The sequence below is a fragment of the Mesocricetus auratus genome, unplaced genomic scaffold, assembly GCF_017639785.1.
Source record: "Mesocricetus auratus isolate SY011 unplaced genomic scaffold, BCM_Maur_2.0 Super-Scaffold_100009, whole genome shotgun sequence".
Lineage (NCBI taxonomy): Eukaryota > Metazoa > Chordata > Mammalia > Rodentia > Cricetidae > Mesocricetus > Mesocricetus auratus.
The window spans coordinates 57,175,703-57,201,296 of record NW_024429193.1 but is presented as its reverse complement, the minus strand read 5'-3'; the positions used below and the strand labels follow the sequence as shown (position 1 = coordinate 57,201,296).

The 25,594-nt window shown below is 46.5% G+C and overlaps 1 protein-coding gene across 2 annotated transcripts in view; it reads left to right on the top strand.

Moving 5' to 3' along the window:
* The window catches only part of Tbx15 (T-box transcription factor 15), a 115,173-nt gene that overhangs the window by 6,429 nt on the left and 83,150 nt on the right, over positions 1–25,594 (top strand). Inside the window, exon 1 of one of the 2 annotated variants that reach the window (XM_005087733.4) lies at positions 5,521–6,281. The exons of the other annotated variant lie outside the window; for it this stretch is intronic. Coding sequence (XP_005087790.1) covers positions 6,077–6,281 — 205 coding nt within the window. The 5' untranslated portion in view covers positions 5,521–6,076. Of the gene's footprint in view, positions 1–5,520; positions 6,282–25,594 lie in introns of those variants that run through there. 2 annotated transcript variants of the gene reach the window in all.

Below are 25,594 nucleotides of genomic sequence, written 5' to 3'. Positions count from 1 at the left end.
AGAAGAGCTTGGAGTCCTGGGACCAGAAAACCCCCCAAAGAACTTTCTGTCGCAGTGTGTGGCTCCTGGATTTGACTTTTCTGGCTTCGGGCCTGCTGGCTCAAGCCAGAATCCCACAGCGAGTGATTGAAAGCAAGCAACGCATTGCTGCTCTCAACTGCAACTCTGGCTTCTCCTACTCTGCTTCCCAATCTTTGGTGGGGTTCTTGGAACTTTACCAAAAGCTAAAGTCTTCCCTAGGCTACTCCCACAAGGAGAGAGCCCCCGGAGGTAGGATGCTGGGTTCATTTCTTCCTTTTGTCTGCTGGCTCTGACCTTTGAAGGTATCCCACATAGGTGAAGGAGAAGGGGTTAAAAGACAATGCGTGGATTGAGCTTCAGATCGGAGAGAGTTTGGGTAAGAGATGTCAAAGGCAGACTGGCCTCGGTAGACTCAGGGAGCAGAGGAGCATGAAGTCAGGAGGCTTCCCAGTACATCTACGCTAATGTTAAGCACTCTTGCAAAGTGCCATCTGTGCCTACGTTTACATATAGAAAGGCACATGGGTGGACGGGGATGGATAGGGTGTAAACAAGGGTTGTGTGGCGAGACAGTCACCAGCTTCACACACCATCATATGGCAGTTCCTGGTGTGTACACATTTGATTTGGGGCACACTGTCCACTGTCCCAAATTTGGGACCTCATTTCTCCCCTCCATTTTGACTTTGGCTGTGTTCTCCTGTAGACAAGCAACCCTACCTAGCCTGCTTGGGAATCCTCAGGCAGGTTCCTCCCTCTCAGTCTAGAGCTTTGCACAAGATGGAAGTTCCGCTTCCTGCGAAGTCCAAGGAAGGCGCAAACCCGGCTGCGGGGTAGCTCAAACCGAGGAGGGAACGAGGAGCTGAGCCTAAGGGAACAGGATTTCCTCGCCTCTTGGGCGCGGCCGCAGCGGGCAGGGCCACACAAGGCCCCCTTTGTGGAGGGGCCGAGCTCCTGAGCAGACCCAAATCGGAGGAACAATAGTGCAATGTTACGCCTGCCTGCCCGGCTTGCCTGGCCACACTGCTGCGGCGGCCGAAGGCGAGGAAACCGGGTGGCGCTTTTTTATAGTCACAAATATAAAATCCGGGGCTTTCCCCCCTTTCGCTCGCCTCTTGCCCCAACGCCGATAGAAAGCAGATAAATTTATGAAGGGCGAGCTAAGAGAATAATTACGGGGTGAAGGCCGTTAAATTTTATTTCAAGTCCCAAAGGCAAAACCTGCGATTTTATTGCAAACATCTGGAAGGACCGAGAGGTGGGCACGCTGCTGGGTTAAAATAAAAATAGACGATTTTTATTTCGCGCAAACAAAAAAACATCATTAAAAGACCCTTTGCCCCCATGGACTTTTATTTTTAAAAACTTTGTGTGTTGTGGGGGGCGGAGGGGGGTTCTCAGGATAGCCAAGAACTCAAGGCAGTGTCTTAGCTGTGGACCAAAGCCAGCCCAGGCGACTGGAGGTGCGCTAAAGGAGAAAGCCCATGCAGCCTTCTGCAGGACTTCTCAAAATGTACTCTTCTCTCCCTCCTGCACCTTAGGACTCCATGCCACTTACTGTGTCCCATTCTGCACTCTTCTATTGCTTTGGGGTGCCAGTTTGAAAGCAGAAGTGAAAAGAGGTGAACATTGGCTCCAGATTCCCAGAAGATTTGATCTCAGCTGGAATAAAACCTTAGGTTTGTCGACTTTCTGCCCCCTATGAATAGCTCGCTTATTCTTAGTTGCAAATCATTTCTGTCTCTGGAGAAGGGAAACTGAGGTCCTAGCCGGTTAATCGACTTGCCTAAGGTCACACAGTTTGGGGTTGAAGTAGGCCTGATCACCATGCAGATCTCACCTTAGAGTCTCCATGATTTTTTCCCACCCCATAGTCGCCTCATAATATTTTACACCTCCCTGATGGCCAAGTTCATTACAATCCCCCTGCCCGCACAGAATGTCCTTCCCACGTGTTTAGGGGAAGCCTAACTTGTCCTGCTGGCCAGTTGTTCTTAACTTTGTTTTCAATTACTCACTCGAAATTCCCTGAAATCAAAGCCGGCTGGTGGGTCACCTCAGCACCGAAGCATTAGTAGAAGGCGATTTAAGGGGGGGGGTGTTTAGGGTACTATAACCGGAGGAAGAGAAATGTGCTCGGGCATTGTGGATGCGGGCTCCATTTCTCAGAATGCCTGCTTTTCTTTGTGATTCTTGTCCTGTTGCCGCTGAACTCTGTTTTTACCTTTGAAACTTTGGTGACCTGGCTGGGCCAGTTTGAAGAGGGCAGTATGTGTTGTGCTGCCCTTTCTTTGCTGGTGTCTGTCCTCTGTCAAGGCTAGGCCTAGACTTCATTTCCACGCATGTCCCTTCTGGTATTCAGTGACTCCTGGGGAATGTCCTCTGGGTTTTCAGGGGTTAACACCCTTTCTTCTTTCTTGCTCAAGCAGGAGCTGGGCCAGTCCCTCTAGCTTGCTTTTGGGTCTGAAATAGACCTGAGGTGGAATTATAACCTGTAGAGTCTGCTCAGTCACAAGGTGGAGCCTGGGGCTGGGATGCCTGGAGAATGCCTAGATGCCAGTCACAAAACTGGGGACCCCACTCCTTCCCCTAAAAGTTAAAAAAGAAAACAAAGTAACAGAAGATGGTTTTTGAAGCCCTTTGAGCAATCAATACAAGGAAAACAGCACCCCATGTCCAAATTAGTTAACTCCCACAACACCCTCTCCACCCCAGTTAACTGTTCAGTACCTACCCGACTCAAACATATTAAACCACCTTGTTTCACTCCCCCCACACTTCCCCCATCAACATAGATTTTTACACTAAGGAGTGCACCTCCTTAGGTGGGTGGATTAGATTAACTCCAATGGGAGCACAGAACGTTATAGCCCCTCCCAGTTATTTTGTGGAAACTTCAATTTTCTTGTTGGTTCCAAATCTGCTTGCCTTGACTTTCATAGGATTAGTTTTTGTGGCTTTATTTGTGACTAGAATGAATATGAGCGAATATGGGATAGGGTTGTTGCAGCTTGAAGAGGAGGCACAGTAACTCATAGAGGACCCTGCTGAACATCAGCTGTGGACTGAGATGCAGAGGAATGCCTTGAAGGCACTGTTACTACTTCTTTGCTTTTGGGATATTTTGTCTGTGGCCTGCCATATGGGTGGGCTCATGCTTCACTATTTTTTATGTGGACTTTGTATGAATGCGCGCACTCGCACACACGTACTCATACATGCACATGCTATGGTGCACATGTGGAGGTCAGAGGACAACTTAGCAGACTTTGGCACTCTCCCTTCACAGTGTGGGTCCCAGGGATCAAACACAGATTGCTGGGGCTGATGGTGGCAAGCAGCAGCTTCCTAATGACTGAGCCAACTCACAGGTCCAAGGCTCAAGGCAGTGGGAGGGGGCCAGGACAGAACTAATGGGGGTTCACAGGAGGTATCTGCCCTACATGACACATCCATTTCTCTGTCCAAACCAGGCCTTTCAAAGAATAGAAAGAGGCTTTCAAAGAGAGATGGGTGACAATGGAGTGGAGGAAAAGAACTGGGAAGGTCTAGAGGGTGACACACCCCTTTCTCACTAAGCCTGGCTCCTAGCCATAGGGTTGGGGGAGGCCCCGAGGGGTTCTGAGAGGCCCTATGAGACCAGAAGCCCCAGAGTAAGACATAAGCTGCCGGGGGAGGGATTTGCAGGGTTCCTGGTTTGCCTTGTCTGTGGTCACTTTCAGCCACAGTGCCTGCTAGAAATGCTGGTTGGTAAGGGCACCCTTGACACTTGCTTCTCTGCACAGAATCTGCAGGACCAATCACAGGAGTGCAGGGCTTTCCAGACCAGGCAAATTCTTCTCCTTGCTGCCTGGGGACTTCCAAGCCAGACAAGAAGACTCCAGGAAGGTCCTGGGGTCCAGGACCAATGGAAACACACCCATCAGGGCTTTCTCAATTTGCCCTGCCACCAGCTTGCTCTTGTCCAGGCTGGAGCACAACCGAAGAGAAATTTTAGAAATGAACTGTAAACTTAACCACCCAAAAGGCCAATTCTCATTCACCTCATGGTTGTTGTTTCCAGCAGCAGAGGCTCTCAACTGGCAGGAACTACATTTCCTTGGTCCTAGGGGCAGGCAGGGGAGTGTGGCCTTTCAGAGGTGGCCCAGCCTTCCTTCACTTCTTATGTCTGATAACTGGTTCTCTGGAGCTACTCAAATGCCCTGCACCCTTTCATCTAAGCCTAATTTTTCATACTTTGCTCAGTGCCTGGCTAGATTCTTTGCTGGGCCTCCTACTTGGTGCTAAGCTTTCAGCCTTTTCCAGCTTCATAGCCCCAGGATAGAATTATTTTGACCAGGACTTTCCAACGGGGAAATGAGGCTTTTAGGCCTCTGCCCCCGAAATATGAGACTGCTATTTATTTATTTATTTATTTGGCTGGCGGACTTGGTGCTTGCTCGATATAAGTCTGTGCTCGAGGCCTTAAGCGGGTAAATAACCTGTGAACCAGTGAACAGTAGGGATGGTGGGGAATTTGGATTTTAATTTCTTGGGTATCCGTGGTGAATGAGCTGTCTTGAAAGATTTGGGGTGGGGTTGCGCGAAGGGAAGACACTAAGAGATGAGAGCAAGTTCTGGAGGTGAGGGGATTTGAAAGAAATTGGAAGACTTCTCAGCCATCACAATTCTTAGCTGCACCCGCATTGGGTTCTCTAGAATAAGAGCCCGGAATAGGCGAAGCGCAGCTCAGAGTGTGCTCGCGCAACGAACGTTCCTATTTGTGTAGTGCGGACCGGTCCAGCGGGGTAAGCTTGCAGAACCCGCGGTAAACTCAGCGCCCCAAGCTAGTCTCTCAGGTCTCAGTGGCCCTTCTTTTCCCTTCATCAGGTAGGGCAGGAGGAGGGTAAAGCCTTGAAAGGTTCACTTATAAGCCTTAGGATGGCAATAGAACTTTTTTTTTTTTTGATTGTTTCGTTTTGCCTTAACCAGACCCGCTTAGAAAACATTAATTTGGAACAGAACAGGAACCTGTGTGGAGAAATTTGCGCATTTCTCAAAACCCCTGGGGGACAAGAGTGGCATGATCAGAAAGCTACTCTGCCTTTGTGTTGGGGATGGGGGGGTTAGTATGTTGTCACAGCACCAACTTTCCGGATTTGCATCTAAATTGACTATGAGTAGCCAGGTCAGTCAGACATTGAGAATTTGGAAGGTAGTCATAATCTAGATTTGTAGTTTGGTCTAATTTATAAAGACAAAGATCAGGGTTTGACTTTCAGCTGTTCCGACTGCCCTCCTCCCCCCCCCCCGAGAAACCAGTAGGGCACCGGGAAGCCAGGGGTTAAAGTTGGCAGAGAAGCAACCCGGGGATGGTCAGCGTTCAGCCTTGGCCCGAGCCTCAGTCTCTCCTTTCTCCTCATTGGCCAGGGCTCTCGAGGTTTCTCCTGTTCCCCTCTTGCCATTGGTTGGGGGCTGGCTTTCCCTCCCCTCTGTCTTTTTTCTTCCTCCCCCTCCCTTCTCCCTCACCCCTCGGACAGGAGCTCACTGCCTACCCCCTGTTCCTCGGGAAGGGAGGAATTAAGGGGGGAAAAGTTTCCCAGAAGTTTGGATCGGGGAAGGACGGGAAGACCGAGAGGGGAAGGGGGGAGAGGGAGGAGAAAAAAAGGAAGAGGGAGGAGAGAGGGCGAGAGAATTTTTTTTATAAAAAAAAAGAAAGATAAGAGAGAAAGAAAGAAGAAGGAAAAAGAAAGATGAAGTCCTGTCTGCAAGGCTTGTGAGCGCCTGCCCGGGTGGGTGGGAAACTGGACTCAGCGCTCATGCAGCGAGCGGGCGGCGTTCCGGGCGCTTGTTCCTAGAGGCTGGGGCAGCTGGGGGCACCAGTCTGATCCGGCGGTCCAGGGCGGGGGAGGACACGGAGGGAGGGCTCAGGTCACCCGCGGAGCCGCCGCCCCTGCTTCGGCCCCGGCGCCGCCGCCTCTCCAGGGCCGGGCCCGGCAGGCGCTCCGAGCGTGCGGCCGCGGGGCTGCCAGCTCAGTAGCGCGGGCGAGAGGGGACCCGGGTGCGGGCGGCTAAAATGAGTGAAAGGAGAAGATCTGCAGTCGCCCTGAGCTCCCGAGCACATGCCTTCTCCGTTGAAGCCTTGATCGGCTCAAATAAAAAGCGGAAGCTGCGAGACTGGGAGGAGAAGGGGCTGGACCTGTCCATGGAGGCGCTGAGTCCCGCAGGCCCACTCGGAGACACAGACGACCCGGCGACACACGGCCTGGAGCCCCACCCGGGTGAGTGTGTGGGATCGGACAACGGGAGGCGGGTGGAGAATGAACCAAATGGTAACCCCGCGTGTGGAGGGAGACCCTGCCCGATGACTCCCGGCCTCGCTCCGACGCTCCGACGTGGGTTTCTTTTTCTTGGCATAAATGCCTTGAGCCTCCCTAAATTCGCCGGAACCAATTTGGGGGGCTGGCCCGAGCCTTGCATTCTAATCGCCAATTTCAAGCAGGCCTATTTGCGTTCATCCCCTTCTCTCGTAGCAGAGAGCAAGCAGCAGTTTGAGGCACCCACTCTGAAGGGCTGTGGGTCCCTGGGCTTGGAAGAGCCCAGTCAAAGACACTGGAGAAAGAGCCCAGGGGATCTGAGACTTGCTTATGAGAGCTCCCGAGCGTTGGCGGGTGAAGCCTATTCTGCAGTTACGGAAATGCCCCGTTTTTCTCATTTAGTTTTCCTCCAACCCAGTTTTAGATGGTGGAATATAACTTTCTTTCTGCCTCGCTGGAGACATATTGGACACTGTATCCTGAGACTTCAGTCTTTATACAGTGCCTACATCTCTGTATTTGGGTGGGTGGATGTTTCAATTAATTTGTCTTGGGTCTATCCACACTATACATGTGTAATATGCACATAACAATGCGGGTGTCAATGTGTGTATTTTAACAGAACCCTAGGAGAGGGAAAACAGCCTCGCATTTTGCATTAAGTGCCAAGATTTCAACAGTGCAAAAACAGCCCGGGGGAACAGCTGTTGTCAAAATCCCGTAGGCACGCACGCAAACACAACACTCACAACTTGGTTTAGCGGCTTTAGAGTAGTTTCAGCAAATTGTATTTTCAATCTAGACTTCTAAAACCATACAGAAGACGGCCCAGCGTAACAGCAAGGATCCAGGAGTAGACCCCAGGTCCTGAGACTTGGGGGAGGAGGTAGATTCGGGCAGCCGCCCACACAGGGATGGGCACAGCCAGTAATAGGCTCTAGAGCCTGGGGATCCTGGCCTAAAAGCTGGCCAAGGCCCGAAGAGGGACAGCTGTCGCTTACATTTTCTCCTTCGGCACTGACAGTTCAGTTTCCACGCTCCCGAGGCTAATAATAACGCGATTAGCCAGAGACCCGAGGAGACAGAGTTTTATGAATTCTCCGTGTTCTTGCGGCCCGTTACGGAATTTCGGTTTAGTGCTGGGGAATTATTTTTATTAGTCGATGAAAAGAAAATTAAAAGGAGATTTATTTCGTCCATCCACGACTTTCTCTCTTTGGGAGAGAGGGCAGGTCCACTCGGACTGCTGCGTGGGCAATATAGGATGGGACCCATGACTAGTGTGCGCCCCCCCCCCAGCGCGTTTCCTCTCTGAATTGATCTGTCTTGAGAATTTTGCTAAGGCATCCGTACAGTTAGTCGAATGTCTTGCAGACCTTTTGACAACTTTCGATTTGGGAGTCACTGTTATATCATTTCCCTCACAGGGGAGAAGGGAGAAATTGGACTTAGCAAGACTGATGTCAAGGGAGCTTTTCTCTGGGGAGAATCTAGGTTTCTGGCAGTGTGTCTGGGGTCTTATGTTCAAAAGGGCCAACATGTGGGGTCAAAAACGTGGACATAGTTCACAGCTTTCCTCTTCTGCCTTCTTTCTCAGCTGGACACGAGGGGAGCAAAGGGAGGGGGTCAGAAAGGAGAATATTCCAGACACAGACACATGAACATGGAGGGCCAGTCTTCAGAATTTTGTTTAGTAGTCCCTGCTTGACAAAGATGTGATGGAAGATGTGATATAGAGCTAACCTCTGCAACACAGTTGAGTTTGTCCCTCTCATTATTTTATCACTTGTTTTAAAAAGGCAAAACGTTACATTGGGGTTAGAAAACAATGAAATGTATCTATAGGCAAGGTTCCAGGAGCAGGGATCTAAAACTAAGAGCACTGGGTAACCCAGCATGGCCTTGGGCAGACAGGACCCTCAGCTCGGAGCTCTGGGAACGGGTTAAAGGCTTTCTTCTGCCCTGAACTTGGAATAAGAAATCAGCCTTCTGGAAAAGGGGCCCTAGGAGACATGCTGAGCCCAGGTGTCATAGCTGCCCACTCTGAATCCAATTGTAGAAACTCTGGGCAGAAATCAGGAGCCTTCAAGCCCCTGATTTTCCTTCTCTAGTATAGTTTCCTGACCCCCCACAAAGGTCATGTTTAGAGACACATATAGAAAAATTGTACAGAGAGGTGTTTTTCTCCTACTGGGTTTCACAATTTGTCTTTTCTCTATTAGGGTGGGAGAGGTAGTGTGTTGGTCGCTAGTCTTAGGCAAAGGGAAAAAATACAAAATAAAACCAAAATTGCCTCCGGCCTGGACCGTGTTTAAATGCTCATCAGGCCAAAGTAGCTGTGTCCGTGCCTCTCACCATCTTCCCTTTGACAAATTCAACTATTTTCCGTCAACCCTGCCCTATCCTGAAATCAACAGGACCCCCAGACAACTCAGGGATCAAGCTGAACTGGTAAAGTTGAACTGTAAAGCAAACTTTAATTCAGAGACTCGCCGACCGTTTGCTTTTTCCCGACCCGATTTTCTTTCCGGGTCTGGACAAAGTTGGCTTTAGTTGGCGCCTGAGCACCCGAAACTTGGGGCACCAACCTGTAGCTGTGGTGGAACAGCCAGCTAAGGCCTTTCTCTGCAGGGAACTGACTGGTCAGACAGAGGACACAATATTTAATTCAAAAACTTCCACCGAAGCCTTGTAGTCTCTCAAATCCCTAGGCCTGCGGGGCTTCGGTGCAGACTCCTGTCTTAGTCTCCTGTTGGCACTCGCTCAGGCACTCCCTGTCTTTTGGAGACGCAGTTAAGGCTTAGAGGCCACCAACAGGAGGGAGGCTCAAGGCCCTGGCCTCGGGCTGAGCTCAACCGAAGAAACTTTACCCAGGGTCGTTTGAACAGTTGCTATGGCTGCGGCCTTGGAAATGTATTTCGGGCGCGCGGCGGCGCCCTCTGCGCTCGGACACGTCCGCAGCTCCACTGGCCTTACTTAGTCCCTACGTCTGGCTTGGACATTTCCCGCCCGAATCTTCAACGGAGTGCGGCCAAGGCCCGGTCTCCTGTGGAGCGAAATAATTTAAACCTTCTGGGAAGGAATTTCTCCCTTTTCAGCCTGCCGGCCCAAGGCCTTGCGACCAGCCCGGGTTCTACCGGCCTAGAAAGGTGGCATCCCTCGCGGGTGGGTAGATAAAAGCAGGCCCACTCAAGCACATTGGGCCGGATAGACACTCCGCGCACACGTGGATGGATAAGTAGAATTTCTTAACATTTTCGTTTGCTTCCACGCACACAAACCAGACAGGGGACAAGTCCAAGCGGAAACCTTCTTTGCCCTAGAGTACTTTGTTCCTTGTTACCTCCGAGCTACCACTCACACCAACTGGTCATATTAATTAATCTCCCGGTGTATTATTTGTCTGCTCAGAGCAAAACTGAGATTTCAGTTCTGACGTTACCCACCCTATTTCCCTGTGGGGTGAAAGGAGGGAGTGACTCTCCGCTGACGTTTAAGAAACGGTTACAGAGGGATGAGTTGGATGTCAGCGGAGAGAAAATTAATGTCAAGAACCAGCCAAGCCCCAAGCCGGGTTTAGATGGTGTGCAGAGCCCCAAGCCGCTGCTGAGGGTCTGTCTGGGGTAGAGGCCTGCGTATGGGACTGTAACTCCTCGGTGCTGAGCTGCTTTCGCTGCCCGGACTCATAAGCGGGCATCCAGGGTGCCGCCAGCACGATACAAGTGGGCCTTGGGAAGTTTGCTGTCCAAATGGCCTTCCTCAGAGGCTACCCCTTTGGTAAGTGATCTTTTGTGAAGAAGCAAAGGAGGAGGTAAGGACCGAATTTAATTGGTTGGAGAGGATGGTTGTTCACTGGAGAATGAGGGCCAAGAGTGTTTTTTCCAACGCGGGTCAGACAGTGGCTAAGACCAGCGTCTCTGGACGCGCGGAGTTGGGAGAGCACGCCCGATTATTCGCTCCTCTGCAACAGGAATTGGTTATGGGGATGCTCTGTAAAATCCTAAATAACAATAGCTAACTGCTAGGCAGCTGCGAGGCCAGGGAATGGGGAAACTTAGATGGTCAGAGCTTCCTGTCACGGGCAGCCAAGTAGACCTTGAGGTGGTTAATGCCTTAGTAGTTACCCCTTCCATTCTCAAGCTTCCGAAACCAGTCCACTAGGCTCAGGGCTGACCAGCTGGTTTGCACACAATATATTCACTAGGCTTCCATGGGGTTCAGAGGAGGCACACAAACATCTCTCACTCTCAGTCCGCCGGTCATCTCTGACCCCACCCCTCCCCCGCCCAGATCAAACCTGAGGACGGACAAAGGCTTCCTTCCCTATGCAAATCCGCGCGTACAACCTAGGGGCCTTGAAATTCTGAATTCAGTTTCCCCTGGATTCCCCATCGCCAGATTTCTTACATTTCTCGTTGAACAATGCTTTGGAGTTAACAGCTAGCCACTTTGGGTTTACTGATTTTGTAGATGAAATTCCCAGAAAGAATAGTCAATAGGGTGATGTTTACGCAAGGAGGGGGAATTAAATTTCTGGGAGTGGAATTCAGGCAGAAATTAAACGGACATAGACCCCACGATGTTTTTCTTACACCTCATGCGTCCTTATATCAATGACCTCCAAAGCTGTAAAATTTTAAATATGAAAGAAAATTATTGATGTAAAATATCTTTAATAAATACAGCCTGTATGGAGCGAGTGAAGAATACTCTGAGGTGCCCAGTCTGAGGGTCAATCCAACAAAACTCAGAATATTAGAGACGTGTGTTCCCCGTTCCTCTGGACAGTTTCTTTGCATGTGGCCACAAACCTAACGTGCACCCCTCATCTTTAATCGCACCCATCAAACTAGACAAATGCAGAAAGACAAAATAAATGCAGTCCAGTTCAGCCCAAACTGCTGTTTGTTCAAGCCTACCCTATGGCATTCATTGTTTTCATGAAAATGCCAACTATTTCAGACCCATAAAAAAAGCCATATTAATATGAGAGACAAATTCTTTGCTGATTTTAATCACGGACCCCAGCAGAACTCTGTTCTTGTATGTAGAACAAATGGAGTTACTTTAAAAATGTGTGTCTAAGTATGTTACTTTCCTTTCTCCATCTTTACAGAGAGTAGCCTGGAAGTATAGCTGGTTCTTTCTTACTTTCACAAGCCAAACCAGTTCCATGGATATTATTGGATCACCCACCCATCTAAGGCTTAAATTTTGACTTTTTGCAAAAGAAGGGCGAAACAGGCAACTGTTGACCATGGAATCTCATTGCCCTCTCTCACACACAGGCTTTATTTTGATTCTGTCTTTTCTGGTTCCTGGTAAGCCTGGAATTTTATATGCGCAGGATTGACATACTCCCTGGGTCTGCACTGGGAACAGCAATTAGCAAATTTATAAATCAGGTCTGTTTACACTTCTTTGGGGAAAGATAATCATTAGTTAATTTAAGTGAGGCCCTTGCTCCAAGCATCCGGGTGGAAAATGAGTCTTAGTGGGGAGGACCGGCTGCGAAATGGGAGAGGTGGGGAATTTAAGCAACTGGAGGGGACTAATCAATGTTTTGTTCAGCACCATTAATGGCCTTTCTTAGAGACTGTGTGTTTTGTTGAGTACAAACTGCTAAGGTGCTTTTGATATCAGAAGTGAAAACAGGCAGCCTCTACATGGATTCTGCATTTAAAACAAATAAACAAACTACTATACAGCTCTGCCTTCATAAAGGTGTTATAAAAAAGCACAAGTTTATGCATGTGAACACCACAGCAAACCTCAGAATAACCCCTGATTGATGGGATATAGATAATGTCAGTGAGAGATGCTTCTCCTCCCACCCTGTGTGTGTGTGTGTGTGTGTGTGTACTTGTGTGTGTGTGTGTGTCTGTGTCTCTCTGTGTGTGTGTGGGTGTGTGGGGGGACTATAGACAGTTGAACAGACTGGGAAAGAAAAGGTCTATCAATTTTATCTATACTTTAAGTTCTAGAGAATTTGAGATTTGAAATTTCTAGATACTATTTTCATTTATTTCTTAGACTCCATCCAATGATTTTGAACAAGTTCCAAGAGAAATATCAGAAAATCAAATTGTATAAATGTGATTAAAAACAACACCAGGCACAGGCAGCAAGTTTTCTCTCCCACTCATTTAATTTTGTAATGCCATTTTTAGTTTGAATGGACAGAATGTTACTTTCAATTCTAAAGAGTAATTCCACTCCCCTACCCAAGTAGGAAATAAGTGGAATAGGAGAAGTCTGAATAATAATTATTCTTTATAGAGTTGAGATAAGCATTGCAAATTGGGGAAATTACTTTAGGAACATATGAAACACATGTAGAAATGAATCCCCTAATTGTCTTCTATTTCTTTTTTTCTTTCTCTTCTCTCTTTCTCTCTCCTTCCTCCTCTTTCTTCTTTTCTTTCTTTTTATTCCCACATAGTTGTCAAGGCTTAGATGAGATGGCTGCAGAAAACTGCAATATACTTTGTAGGATGAGACCTTAAGAAAACAAGCAAACCAACAAACTCCTGGATGTGTCAGTACCGGGATGTTAGCCTTTCAGTAATCAGCAGGCAGAGGCAGTCGGACCTATGTGAGTTCCTGGCCAACCAGGGCTGTCTAATGAGACATTGTCTCAACAAAACAAAACAAAGAAACAAAAATCTGAAAATAAACTCCTCCCCAAAGGTCCTTATCCTTAGAGGTCCTTATACTAGTGGGAACCTGGGAGCGTCTGTGTACTTCTGACCAGATGAACAAATTTCCTGAATCGCTTAGCTGCAGTTTTCTCTGCTGTTACTTGTTCCTCTAGCATAAGGAAAAGGCCTCTCCTAGAGGATCGGGGACAGCTAATCTTGATCTCTGCTTCTGGGTTCCTCGCATCGCCACCCCAGCCTCCCCATCACAGGGGAAATCGCAGTTTTTCCAGCCTCTCAAGAAATTTCAGCTGGCATTTCACCAGGGAAGGAACTGGACTGAATCCTTCCCTATGAACCCATATCTAAGGCAGTTCGGGTGATCTTCACAAGTGCAATGGCCACGTAGGTCATACTGGACTAGTCAATCATCATGCGGAGAGGTGGAGATCGCAGCCCTGTCCCCTGTGTAGCTCTAGGCTGGGTGCACTCTGTTGTGGTGAATCCACCTCAGCTGAGCTCCAATCCTGGCCTGCGGGCTGGGGCTGCAGGCGCCGGGGGTGGGGTGTGGAGGGTTGGGTAAGGGGGAGCAGCTCTGAATTCCTGAAACTGTGGAGTCCAGAAACCCGAGTGATGGGCCATGGGTGTTGTCTCTCTGACTACCCACGGGAGAAATGAAAGGACTCTGGGGGAACCCGGCAAGGATTGGGAGAAGCCATCCCTCAAAACAATCAGACTGCCCCCAAACAACGAAAGAAAAACAACGGAACCCAAAGATCTTACACCTCACGCCCTGAGGGGAGTTTGAGTTTTGCTTTCATCAAGCTGAACAAATTTCCGAGGAATCAAACTGACTTCAAACATTAGCAATTAGAAACCAAGAGTCCCTCGGCCTGAAGAACTTTTAATCTTAACCATTTCCAAATGGGTGATTCTAGGGTCAGTAAATATTGTAGCCAGTCTGTTAAAAAGGAAGAAAATCATGCTGTTGGTTGTATTGCCTACGGTAGAGTTCTTTCAGAACCGTTGCATCGCCCCCTGCGGACAGAGAGGCCGAAAATGACTGTCCTCCAGCTGTTCCCAGCTAAGACCATGCCCACATAAGTAGTGACTTTCGTAAAAGGGAACCTACTCAGCTTTACAAAGCAGGCTGGGAAGGGACCACTAGAAATCAAATCAGCAGGGAGGCTCTCTGGTGAGCTCAGCCTTAGTGGGTAAAGGGAAGTCAGTCCTAGGCAAACCTGGGCACCAGACCGGCCAGACCCGCATGGCATGGCCTGGACCTAAGCCTGCAGTTAGGTAGCTTGGGTGTGTCCTAAAAACATAACTGGTCTTCTCAGCGGGAAGGGGCAAAGCATTTTGGGCTGATGACTATACACAGCAACACTCTCCCCGAATTCAACATTTTTCAATTCAGAAGCTTCATCAGTCGTTTGATTGGTTGTTTTTGCTGTTAGTAATAGTACAGCCCAGAAGGACTGTAGCTACAGAACATTTAGAGAGAAAACAAAACAAAACAAAACCCAAAAACGTTTAGTTTGAAATTTAGGGGTATAGAGAAAATGTCAGAGTAATATGGCTTCAAGACAAAAGGGCCAGAGGGTTCAGAAACCAAAATAAGAAGTGGTCTGTGATTCTTCTCAAAGGCGGTACACATGTCTCCATATTCCATTCTACGTATGCCCCGGGATTCTGGTGGGAAGAGGGAGGGGCTCACTTAAAGCAGGAGGCTTAAATTTCAGTTCTGGCTTTAGTATTAATGTTGAAATAGGGATATAAAAGCAGACATATTAATGTTGAAAGAAAGTTTTAAAATTGTTTCATAGTGGCTAGTGAGGCCTCGATTTCTGACTTGTGAGACCAGAGAGCCAGTTTCAAACGAAACATGAAGCCCATTTAGCTACAAGATTCCATTGCTGCCCCCAGCTTTTGTTTTGAAAATATTAACACTTCCTAATGTACCTTGGGCAATACTTGACCCACCCTTTACACCATCAGAATGAGGGAAATTTTACTGCACTTGTGGAACATTGCAATAGTACCAACCTAAGGTCAAAAAAAAATTAGAGCTAAAATTAGGTGCTTTCATGGAGCTCTTGAAATTATATTATATTAATATCACATGTTCGGAAATCAGAGATCGGTGATTTCCAGTTGGATATGTTTGATGCCTAAATGAAAAAGGCCAACAAAGGCTGTAGGGCACTTGTGAATTGAAAGGAAATGCAAACTATTCATACTTTGTGTTCCAGGCACTTCCCAGAAATAATCAGAAAAACTAAGTATCTGAAAAATAAAGATTGGGAAAAGGAATGTATCACTGGTGAACTGAATTGGGATGAAAACTGCCTGCCCTCTGTCCCTGCTTGAGCCTGATGGAAAGCGCTAGGAACTGTTTTCCGTGTCTAGCCCGCTAAGCTGAGATCTTGATCTGGCAGGGATATGAGAATGCTAAAAGGATGACTTAGTAACAGGCAAAAGGCTTGTCAACAAGATAGATCAGAAGACAGCTTAGCATTCAAAACCTCTATTCATAGCCGCTGAACTCGAGGGCAGGGTCAGAGGCAAGAACTGGGCCCAGCACACACCTAGCAGTGTCTCTGTCTTGTGAGGTCCTGCTTCTTTACAGATGTTTGCACCTCAGGCTGCCTTCCCACCCCCATCTATGACCTCATTTTGAACAGACCCTATTCGAACTCTTAAAATCCTGGGAAATGTACATTTTATTACTTTTCCTTGACCCATTACTACTGTAGAAATTGCTGAAGGAATTTATTGCCTTTGTTTCCTGGGAGCTTAGCACTGAATAAATAAAAAGAAATTAAAGGATAATCATAGCCCAATGCAAATGACAACAAATAGCAATATGTATTGGAAGTGTAACTGTGTCAGTCATGCTGATGTTTAAAGTTTACATATATATGCACATTTGCGGAACATTTTCTAATTATTTAATGCAGAAAGTACATATATGAAAACCGAGAGTTACTCTTATTGTGTTATTATTTTTTTCTGTATTTACTTATGTAAATAAGTACTCTGTCTGCTTGTATATTTGCATGCCAGAGAGGGCATCAGGTCTCATTACAGACAGTTGTGAGCCACCATGTGCTTGCTGGGAGTTGAACTAAGGACCTCTGAAAGAGCAGCCAGTGCTCTTAGCCACTGAGCCATCTCTCCAGCCCTGTGTTATTATTTCTGTTTGGTGCAATGAATACATCAGTTACACAGGATCCTGGTTCTAAGCTCAGATTCTTGGGGTCACATTGCATGCTTTAGAGCTCTGGTCCTAACACTTCCCAATTATATGACTTTGGACACCTTAATGTCCTTTAGCACAAGTGTTTGCATCTGTGGAATAACATCAATAAATGTGTTCACCCAATGGTTGTTGCTAGGATCAGCTGAGGTAGTACACACACAGGAAGAAAAGATGTAGCTCAATGTCTGCCATTCTTTCCACATGAGTCCACATGACTGGACCTTAGTGATTAGCATGAGTTAGCAATGGCTGAAAGTTGTAATCTGTAAGCAGGCACTGTACATTTCCCCATTTTTCTGTAAGAATTGGTTCCCCACCCCATTTATTGTCTATGATTAGAAGCAGTACAGAGTCTGAGTACTTACGGTAAATAAACTTAAGTAGAATCGAGCTACTCAGTATTCCACTGAGACAAAAAGCCAGAACCTGACGAGTTAGTTCAAAGGGAGCCGGAGGAGGTATTCAAGGATGGAGATCCATCCATGGCTGCCATGCAGTAGGAGGGGGAATGGTGAGAAGGTGGAAGTTATGGCTGGGCCACTCAAATTCATCAACTCCCCTAAGAACTCAGCTCCAGGGGACAGAGCAGGGTGTCTAGAGGTGAGGAGTAGAGCAACACCAGAGTTCTCTGGGTAGTGTCTATCTGTAGCCCAGAGTCTTGGGACAGTTAGCTCTTGCCTGATAGGAAATAGGAAGACTGACTTTTCTTGTAAAAACAGATTCTGATGGACGCCCAGGGTTGCAATAATTAGTTGAGAGCACAGTAATTTCGGATTACTGTGCTATTTGATCAAGTTAAGAAATTAAAGCTAGAATAACTGGGGGTGGGGGGGGAGAAGAGAAGAGAGAGAAGAGACAGGGAGATGGATAGAAAGAAAGGTAGACAGATAGATAGATAGAGAAAAAAGAGAGAGTACAGTGGGGTGGTGGTGGTGCACATAAGCCCTTGATCCCAGTACTCAGGCAGAGGCAGGTGGATCTCTATCAGTTCAAGACCAGCCTGCTATACAGAGCAAGTTCCAGGACAGTCAATGCTATTACTAAACCTTTTCTTGAAAATCTGAGAGACAGAGACAGAGAGAGAGAGAGAGAGAGAGAGAGAGAGAGAGAGAGAGAGAGAGAGAGAGAGCACAGAGAGGAGGGGGTGAGGCAGAAGAGGGAAGAGGTGGTGGGGATAATTTAAGGGATGACTTACAGATTCATTTAATTGTAATGTATGTCTATGTGTATTTTGCATGCCTGCTTGTCTGGGCACCATGTGTGCAATGTCAGTGGAGGCCAGAAGAGGTCACTGGATCACCTGGAACCAGACATACAGACAGTTGCGAACCACTTAGTGGGCACTGAGATTCAAACCCTAGGCCTCTGGGAGGGCAGCCAGTGCTTTAAAATGCTGAGCTACCTCTCCAGCACCAAGAGATTAGCTTAAAGGAAAACCTGCAGGTCAGGGGAAAAGAGTTAGGGAATCTTTTATAAGAGATTCAGTGGGAGTCCAGACTGGACTTGAACCCACATCTGACTGCTCTATTTGCCCATTCTTCTTGTGTCCAGATGTTAGAAGCCAATCATTTGCTCTTTTTGTTTTTAATGGTGGTGATTCTAAACCTTCTTCCTGTCTTTCCCCAGCAGTGGTGGGAGAAGGTAGCTCCTCTGAGGAAGAGGGACAGAGATGTGAGGTCTTTCTGAGTCTTTTCCAGGCAGTTCAGGACCATTCATGACAAGCTCTCAGGCCCTCTTCCTGTAGCAGGTCAGTCTTTGAAAGCCTTTTCAAGTCAGGTAGTCTTTTTCATTTTCTCCTCCCCTACCCACTGCCTCTTTAGATTTTAAAAAATTATGTGGGATGTGTGTGTGTGTGTGTGTGTGTGTGTGTGTGTGTGTGTGCAGGTGCCCTCAGAGGCCAGAAGACAGTATCAGATTCCCTGGACCTGGAGTTACAAGGGGTTGGGAGTGGTCCCACAAGTGTGCTGTGAATGAAACTCAGGTCCTCTGCCAGAGCATCAAGTGCTCCTAACCACTCAACAACCCATCCGTGCCTTAATCACTCTGCAATTGCACTTACCAGCCAGTCCTCAGAGAAAAAGAATTGTTTCTCCATTGTGGAGACAAGGATATCAACCATACAACTCCAGTTTACTGTAACCTGTCTGGCTAGATTCTGAACCTAGCTGTGCCTGCTGCCAGCATCCTTTCTCAATACTCTGGAGATGGTTCTTAACTGCCTTAGGGAGAGCACCCTGAGCTTGCTGCCTGCAATGCTGCAAACACATCATTAATCAGAGTAAGAGCTTTTTTACATTTTTAGGTCTCTGCCCTTTTGTTGTCGTTGTTTTAGTCCTTCCTGTCTTCAGGTGGCCATAATCTTGCCCACTGGAGAGGGCTCCCACTGACAACACTGTCAGTGGAATTTCTAAGCCATATCTTTGGAGGTCAGCCTTCCCACTGTGTCCTTCTCTCTCTCTCTCTCTCTCTCTCTCTCTCTCTCTCTCTCTCTCTCTCTCTGACTGTAAGGAACTTGGATCTCAAGTCTGAATGGTAGTGGCTACTTATTGAATCTGACCTAAAGCCTCTTGGTCCTAAATCCCCTCCTGCAGTGAGATTCAGGGACAACTAACTGCTCTGTTTTACCCATTCCCCTTCTCCACTCACAACAGGGTGGATGGAGTCTTATTGGTAATTGATTCAAAATGGAACAGCTTAGGGAGGTATCAGTTGCAGCGACAGGCAATTCCCGCGATCCTAAGTACTGTTGATTTTCTCAAACTCAGCAATCACAGCTGAAATCCCTTTGCCATGGATTGAATTTACAAAGGAAGAGATTCTGATTTCCACAGTGGCTTCTTTTTAAAGCCTGAGGATTAGGAGACTGCCTTGAGGACCCACTGCAAGCACACCCACTCTCCCAGGCATGGCTTTAGCTCTAACCTCTCAGTGGCTGCTCGGATTCATTTGTTTGTAACAGCTCTATTTGGAGCAGCCTTGTTTGCTCTGAGGTCTGTTACTTGAAGTGATCTGTCATCTTGATAAACACTTACATTCACACTCTGTCTCTCCTTTCCTGCTGTAACTGGATGGGATGCCAGCAAAGGACTCATCGGGGAGTTTCTTTCCTTTCTTCCTTTTTTTTTTTTTTTGGTCCACCTGTTCACTGTCTCTCCATCACTCTCCCTCCCACTCTATGCAACCTTCCTCTCTTAAAGAGTCAGATGTCTCCAACAGGGATTTGGAGAAAATCTACACCCACTTATCTCCCTGATTTCCATGTGTAGATTTTTACCATTAATGCATTTCTTGGATATTTAATTGTACAGTCTGTTAAGTTCTTGCCTGCTGTGCCTGAGGATGGAAAAGTAGCGGTTTCAAGCTGAAATGGGTACTATGTGAAGTCCGTCTTTGTTTTACAGCTCTGCTTTCTGCCACTGCCAGCCCTACTCCATGCAGGCAACTAACTGATGGGATTTGATGTGTGTGTTCAGCATATGAAGTTCTGGGTCGATTTTCTTTCCCAAGGAATGCATACATTCTCGAGGTTCGAATGATGAGGTGAATACTGCAATCTTGCTGATTTTCCGGATCTCATTCTTGAAATTTGTGTAAGCAGAAATAGAGATTCTGCAAGGTGTGTTGCTAGACTGACCTTGGCCATTTCAACTTTTCTTCTCCAGCATACAGAGCATTAGCTGTAGAACTGGTTTAAATCCAGGAACAGTAGATACCATCTGGTACATCTATCCATTACCCAGATTAGACTGTGACATCACTGAGATTTAAGGTTCTGTGATATTCTGACTGGGTGGTAGGTACTGCTGAAGGGGTTTCTTGTGTATACAAGGCCAATCTGAGAAGATAGTACATGAAGCTTTGGTCCGTGTGTGAGTGTGTATGTGTGTGTGTGTGTGTGTGTGTGTGTGTGTGTGTGTGTGTGTGTGTGTGCAGGGCTGGAGTGATGAGGGGTATTACGGAGATCTGGGTGTAATGCTCCTTAGCCTGTGTGGATGAATTGGTTCCGGATGTTAACATTTTTTTTCCTTGGGGCTTGACTACATTCTTCCTTTTCTTTGCCTGTTTGTTTTCCTGCCCACATTGTTGAGCCTCTACAGCTGTGTTTGCTAGTGAATATTAAGATTTCTTTTCGTGGCACTGGGTGAGGCCCAAACCCATGGCCTTGTGCTTGCTTAGGTAGGCACTCTACCATTGAGCTAAATCTCCAACCCTGCTAGTGAGTATTGAGAATGAAAGTTATACTTTATTGCAAAGATAAGTTTGGGGGACAGGCATAGTTACAGAAGTTTGAGTTTTCATCTGGATTCCTTTCTTGATTTTGAGGAATTTTTTTGTATATCCTATTAACTCTTTAGTACTTTGGAGCCTCATCTGGAAGATGGGTATGTAATATTCTGGAAAGCAAATAAGATTTCACACTTTACAAGCAGAAGACATTGGTGTGCAAAACTAATACATAACTTGAAGTCTATTATAGGTTGGGTTGAGAGGCCATGTGGTAAAGGCTTGAGTGCTAGCCTATGCTACTTGAGAGATAGAACACAGTAGGTGAGACATAACTGGAGGAAGTTGGGCCCTTGGATACATGGTCTTAGAGGGCCTTGATTCGATCCTGTCTCCCTGCTTCCTGGTCGTCATGAGGTAAGCATCTTTTGCGTATCATATCCTGCCCTCCCTTGGGTGATGTTCTTTTTCATCATGGGCTCAGAAACAATGACATAGCACTGAAACTTCTGAAGCTATAAGTCAAAATGACTTTTTGTCCTTCAAGTTAGTTTTCTCAGGCCTTTTGTCATAGTGACAGAAAGCTGACCACACAGAGGGTAAGCAGATAACACCGCACAGCTTAGAAATGGGGGTTTGAGGGTGACAAGGTTCTCACTTGAACCCACCTCTGTCTCTGTGGCCTTGAGCAGGTGACTTGTTACTCTGTGTCTCAGTTACATGCATGTAAAATGAGAACAGTAATACCTGCTGTAAGTCTAGTTTGATAATTAAATGAGATAGGTTCTAAGAGCTTGGTATATTGCTTGGTACATGGGAAGTGTTAAAAAATCATCTCTTTCTACAAATTTTACTTTTGGTGAAGGAGAAAACAACTTGGAAAGTCTTCAGGTTTTTTTTGAGAAAGTGTTTAGAGAGTGTTGGGCACCAGGGGATCCAAACTCTCCTTCCCATCCCTTTTGCACCCTCCACAGGCCTTTCTCCCTTACAAGCTGTTTCTCTCTCTTCATGGTAATGCTCCTGCTGTTGTTTCTGTCTGGAGTGCATTTCTCTCCTAAGTTCTTTCAGAAGGAAGTTCATCCTACTCTCAAGGCTCAACTTAAACTCCCAATATGCAGGGATATCTCAAGTTGGAAAAGGGAAACTGCTGATAGATGTTAGTGGACATGATGTTCATCTAACTCAGACCTGTGATAGATTCAAAAAGTTACATACACCAGTGCAGAACTCACACTTGTGGGAGGAGTACCTGGATGGGTGACACCAGTTCATCTTTATTGGGTGTCTGCTGTAGAGAGCATCTCTTTTAGGGACATTTTCATGGTTTCCTCTCGGCCTGATGCCAGTCTGTGACTTAGTTGTGAAAAGAGACCCCAGCAAAATTATCTGTAGCTCTCCCAGGGGTATCTAAGACCATATGAAGGTGGGTGCCCGCTATCCCCGTTAGAAAGCTACTCTTCTTGGGAGATCTTCATCCAGTCATCTGAGGAAACCATTCTTGAGCAAGCTCCTACCTTACATTTGTCTCACAGATTATTTCAAGCTGCATACTGCCAACTACACACACACACACACACACACACACACAACACACACACACACACACACACACACACACACACGAGTATTGGTATTAACCTAAGGTCCTTGGGCAATTGATGCATGTACCCAAGGAGATGGTTTTTGTAGTCTCTCTGCCCTATGGACATTTTTGAGCACATATAAACACATATGCAGACCAGATATAGTACTTTTCCTTGATCTTGAACTCACAATGTGGAACTGGTCATATAGGAGAACAAGTAAAGTAGGAGACTGAAGCAGGAGGATTGAGCTCAAAGTCAGTCTGGGATAGAGAGTGACCTTTTCCCCACAAAACAAAAATCAATGAATTAATCAAATAAGCAAAAACTGCCCCCAAAATATTAAAATTAGTATTTTGCAAACCCACTTAAGAACACTGTCTTATTCAATTTTGGATTCTTATGAACAAAATTTCCAAAATAGGATTGGCACTTGTCCCTCTTTGGTGATGTGTTTTGTAACTAATACAGCCATTGCAAGCATGGCATGGCTTCAACATGGCATAGCATGAGGTATCTGACAGTCACTTCTAGGTTTGACTTTAGACAAGTCAACGAATCTTTCTGTACTCGGAGTCTCCATCTCTAATGGGGATAAGAACACTGGGCTTGAGTAAGGAGAAAAAAAAACATTTAATTGTCAACAAGGCATTTCTGTAGCCCCAAACTGCTGTGTGCCTGCTGCCTGGAGAAATTTGCTATGGACTTTGTTTTACCTGAAGAGATACTAATACTTAGAGGCATGATTAGTTTGATGGAGTCTCTTTGACCTACTGTTCTTCATAGGTTTCAGGCTTTGTGTCCACAGCAATCTGTTTCTGTCCACCAGAGGAGATAAAGAAATGGAATAAAAGGAAACAAAAATCCTCAGCATTTAAAAGAAGTGCAAAATCATGTCTGCCAATGAAAGACAGATGACATATGCTTGAGAAAATGGGAATGGATTGAGCTCAAGCAGAGAAATAGGAATTTTCCTGGTTTTTCCTTCCCTTGAATTGTGAGGAGCATGCAAGCGAACTGACAGGAGGTCCCAGCCTCATGATGGGGGAGAAGGCAGGTAGTTAGCAGAGGACAGGGGAACTGTCCAGAAACACAAATCTCTGAGCAAGCTGGAGACTTGAGCAATAGAAGGCATCGGTTTCACAACACAGTTCAGTCATCTGTCATAAACAGTCAGGGATGGAGATACACACATGCCAGGTGATTTTTGGTTTATATATGCATACACACACACACACACACACACACACACACACACACACACACACACACACACACACACACACACCCCTTAGGACTAATCTGGGCCTGACTTAGATAACAAGGAGGCAAACAGCATCCTTTTGCTTCTTCTTTTGTCCGGTGTGTCTTCTGACCTTCCTTCCTATTGCTTATCACTGGGGCTCACTGTAGGATAAAAAGACTTCCACATGTGTTGTTTGGACTCTGCTACTATGCCCACATGGATGGTGCACTGCTACGGCTCAGCCACTACCACTGCAGATTCTGTGCAAATGGTGACTTTTGGCCATTGCCATATATTTGAAACAGTGAAGAGTGGAAATAGCAGGTAGGAGCCTGACTGTGAAACTTGTAAGGCCCCCTACAGAGCTGGGGGCAGCTCTTGTTGTCAGCTCAGGAGTTCTATGCAGGTTCCTACAAAAAGCAGGATGGCCAAGTCCTTGCTCTAGTCTTTTCTTTTTCTTTTGAGTCTTTCTCTAGATGAGTATCTTTAATCCTGAATCATGATGATGCTTCTTCAAGATGCATTTGTGGGTCACTCATGATTAATGCCCTGCAGACACCATGGATACTAATATGTCTTAGTAGCTTGGGGGAGCATACAACTTGAACAGTGCTTTTATTACCCTCTTTAGAGAGTGACCGTGGCATTAGGAGGGAGGCACATGATAGCTCTCTAAGATCTAGTTCTTTATTTTTTTAAATTTTAAATAGCTTGTTTTACATGTCAATCCCAGTTCCCTCTCCCTCCCCTCCTCCCGCACTCCCCTTCCACCCTCCCTCCCACCCTATTGCCAAATCCTTCCACATAGGGGATGTCTAGAGTCTATCATTTTACTCTTGGTAGGGTCAAGGCACTCCCCTAAGAGTCCAGGCTGAGAGAGCATCTCTCTTTGTGCTATAGGCACATGAAGACAGATTGTATACCAGGGATAGACACTGATCCACAGCTCAGAGCCCCATAGGTTGTCCAGGCCTTCTCACTGACACTCACATTTGGGGGGGTCCAGATCAGTCCCATTCTGGCCTCCCCCCCTGTCGGTCTTGGGTCCAAGAGCACTCCCCTGTTCAGATCAGCTGTCTCTGCTGGTTTTGCCAGCCCATTCTTTGCCAATTTGCTCATCATTCCTCTCTCTCTGTCACTGGGTTCCTTGGGTTCAGTTCAGTGCTTAGTTGTGTGTTTGCCTCTGCTTCCATCAGTCCCAGGATGAAGGCTCCCGGATAGTTATAGACATCAAGTTCATTATCAGGAATGGGCATTCGAGGTGGTCCTTCCACTATTGCTTAGCTTGCCAATTGATGTTATACCTTTAGATCACTCGAGGTCACTCTGGTGCCTGATCTGTCTTCGATCCTATGATTCCCTCTTCCCCCTATTCTACCCCCACCCCCTCAACTTCCTGTTAAATCATCAAAAATTCCGTTTGCGAGTGTCTAGATAGTGAAGCCCTGCATGTGTCGAGACTGATTGTGAGGAGTACACATTATTCATAAAAATTTGGAAGTTTCCACTCATTGTTTAGCAGTTTGATTTACAGTTAAATCACAGGCTTTCCTTCAGGTATTCAGAGGCCAGAATGTGAGAATAAATATCCACAGAGTGTAACTCCAGAAGCCCCATGTTTTGAAGTCAGCACACAGACCGCACCTTCTGTTGGGTAAGGAAGATGGGACAACTTGCATCCATAGGACGTAGGGAAAAACTCATTCCTTAGGTTGCATGAACTATAGGAAATGAGTAATTTGTCCAGGTTGCTAAGGACCTTGTGATACATATTCAGGAGACATTCTCTGGCTGCTATGTCAGTTGCCTTTTATAGCTTTCAGGGGGCATCTCTTTAACCTATGCTAGCTGTCATGTACTGACAATACATCATAACCATTCTGTCCTAGGAAACCTGAAGACTGACTTCTTAGTCCCAGTAGCTTTTATGATTTTCAACCATAGCCTAATGTGCTTGATGACCAAAGTAGAGTTTGATGTCTCAAAGGAGTCTGGGTAAAGGTACAAACTTCCTCTGCTTGGACCTGGGGTTGTGGCCAGTATGCGCTAGAATCCTACATCCATACTGTGTGCACACGGCACTAAAAACGGGTTTTGAAGACCCAAATCAGACCTCAAACTAGTTCCCGTGTAGAGAGCTCCTGAGTCTGTCCTTCATTCAGCAATTCAGCTTTTTAAAATTACAAGTGCAAAACGTATTTACACCATTCTTCAGATATTCTGAGCAGTCTCCATGAATATAACTGTATTTTATTTTCAGTGATAGGATTTATAGTTACATAGTGTCAGAGCTCAGTTTTGGAAGTATGTGACTTTTTATTAAA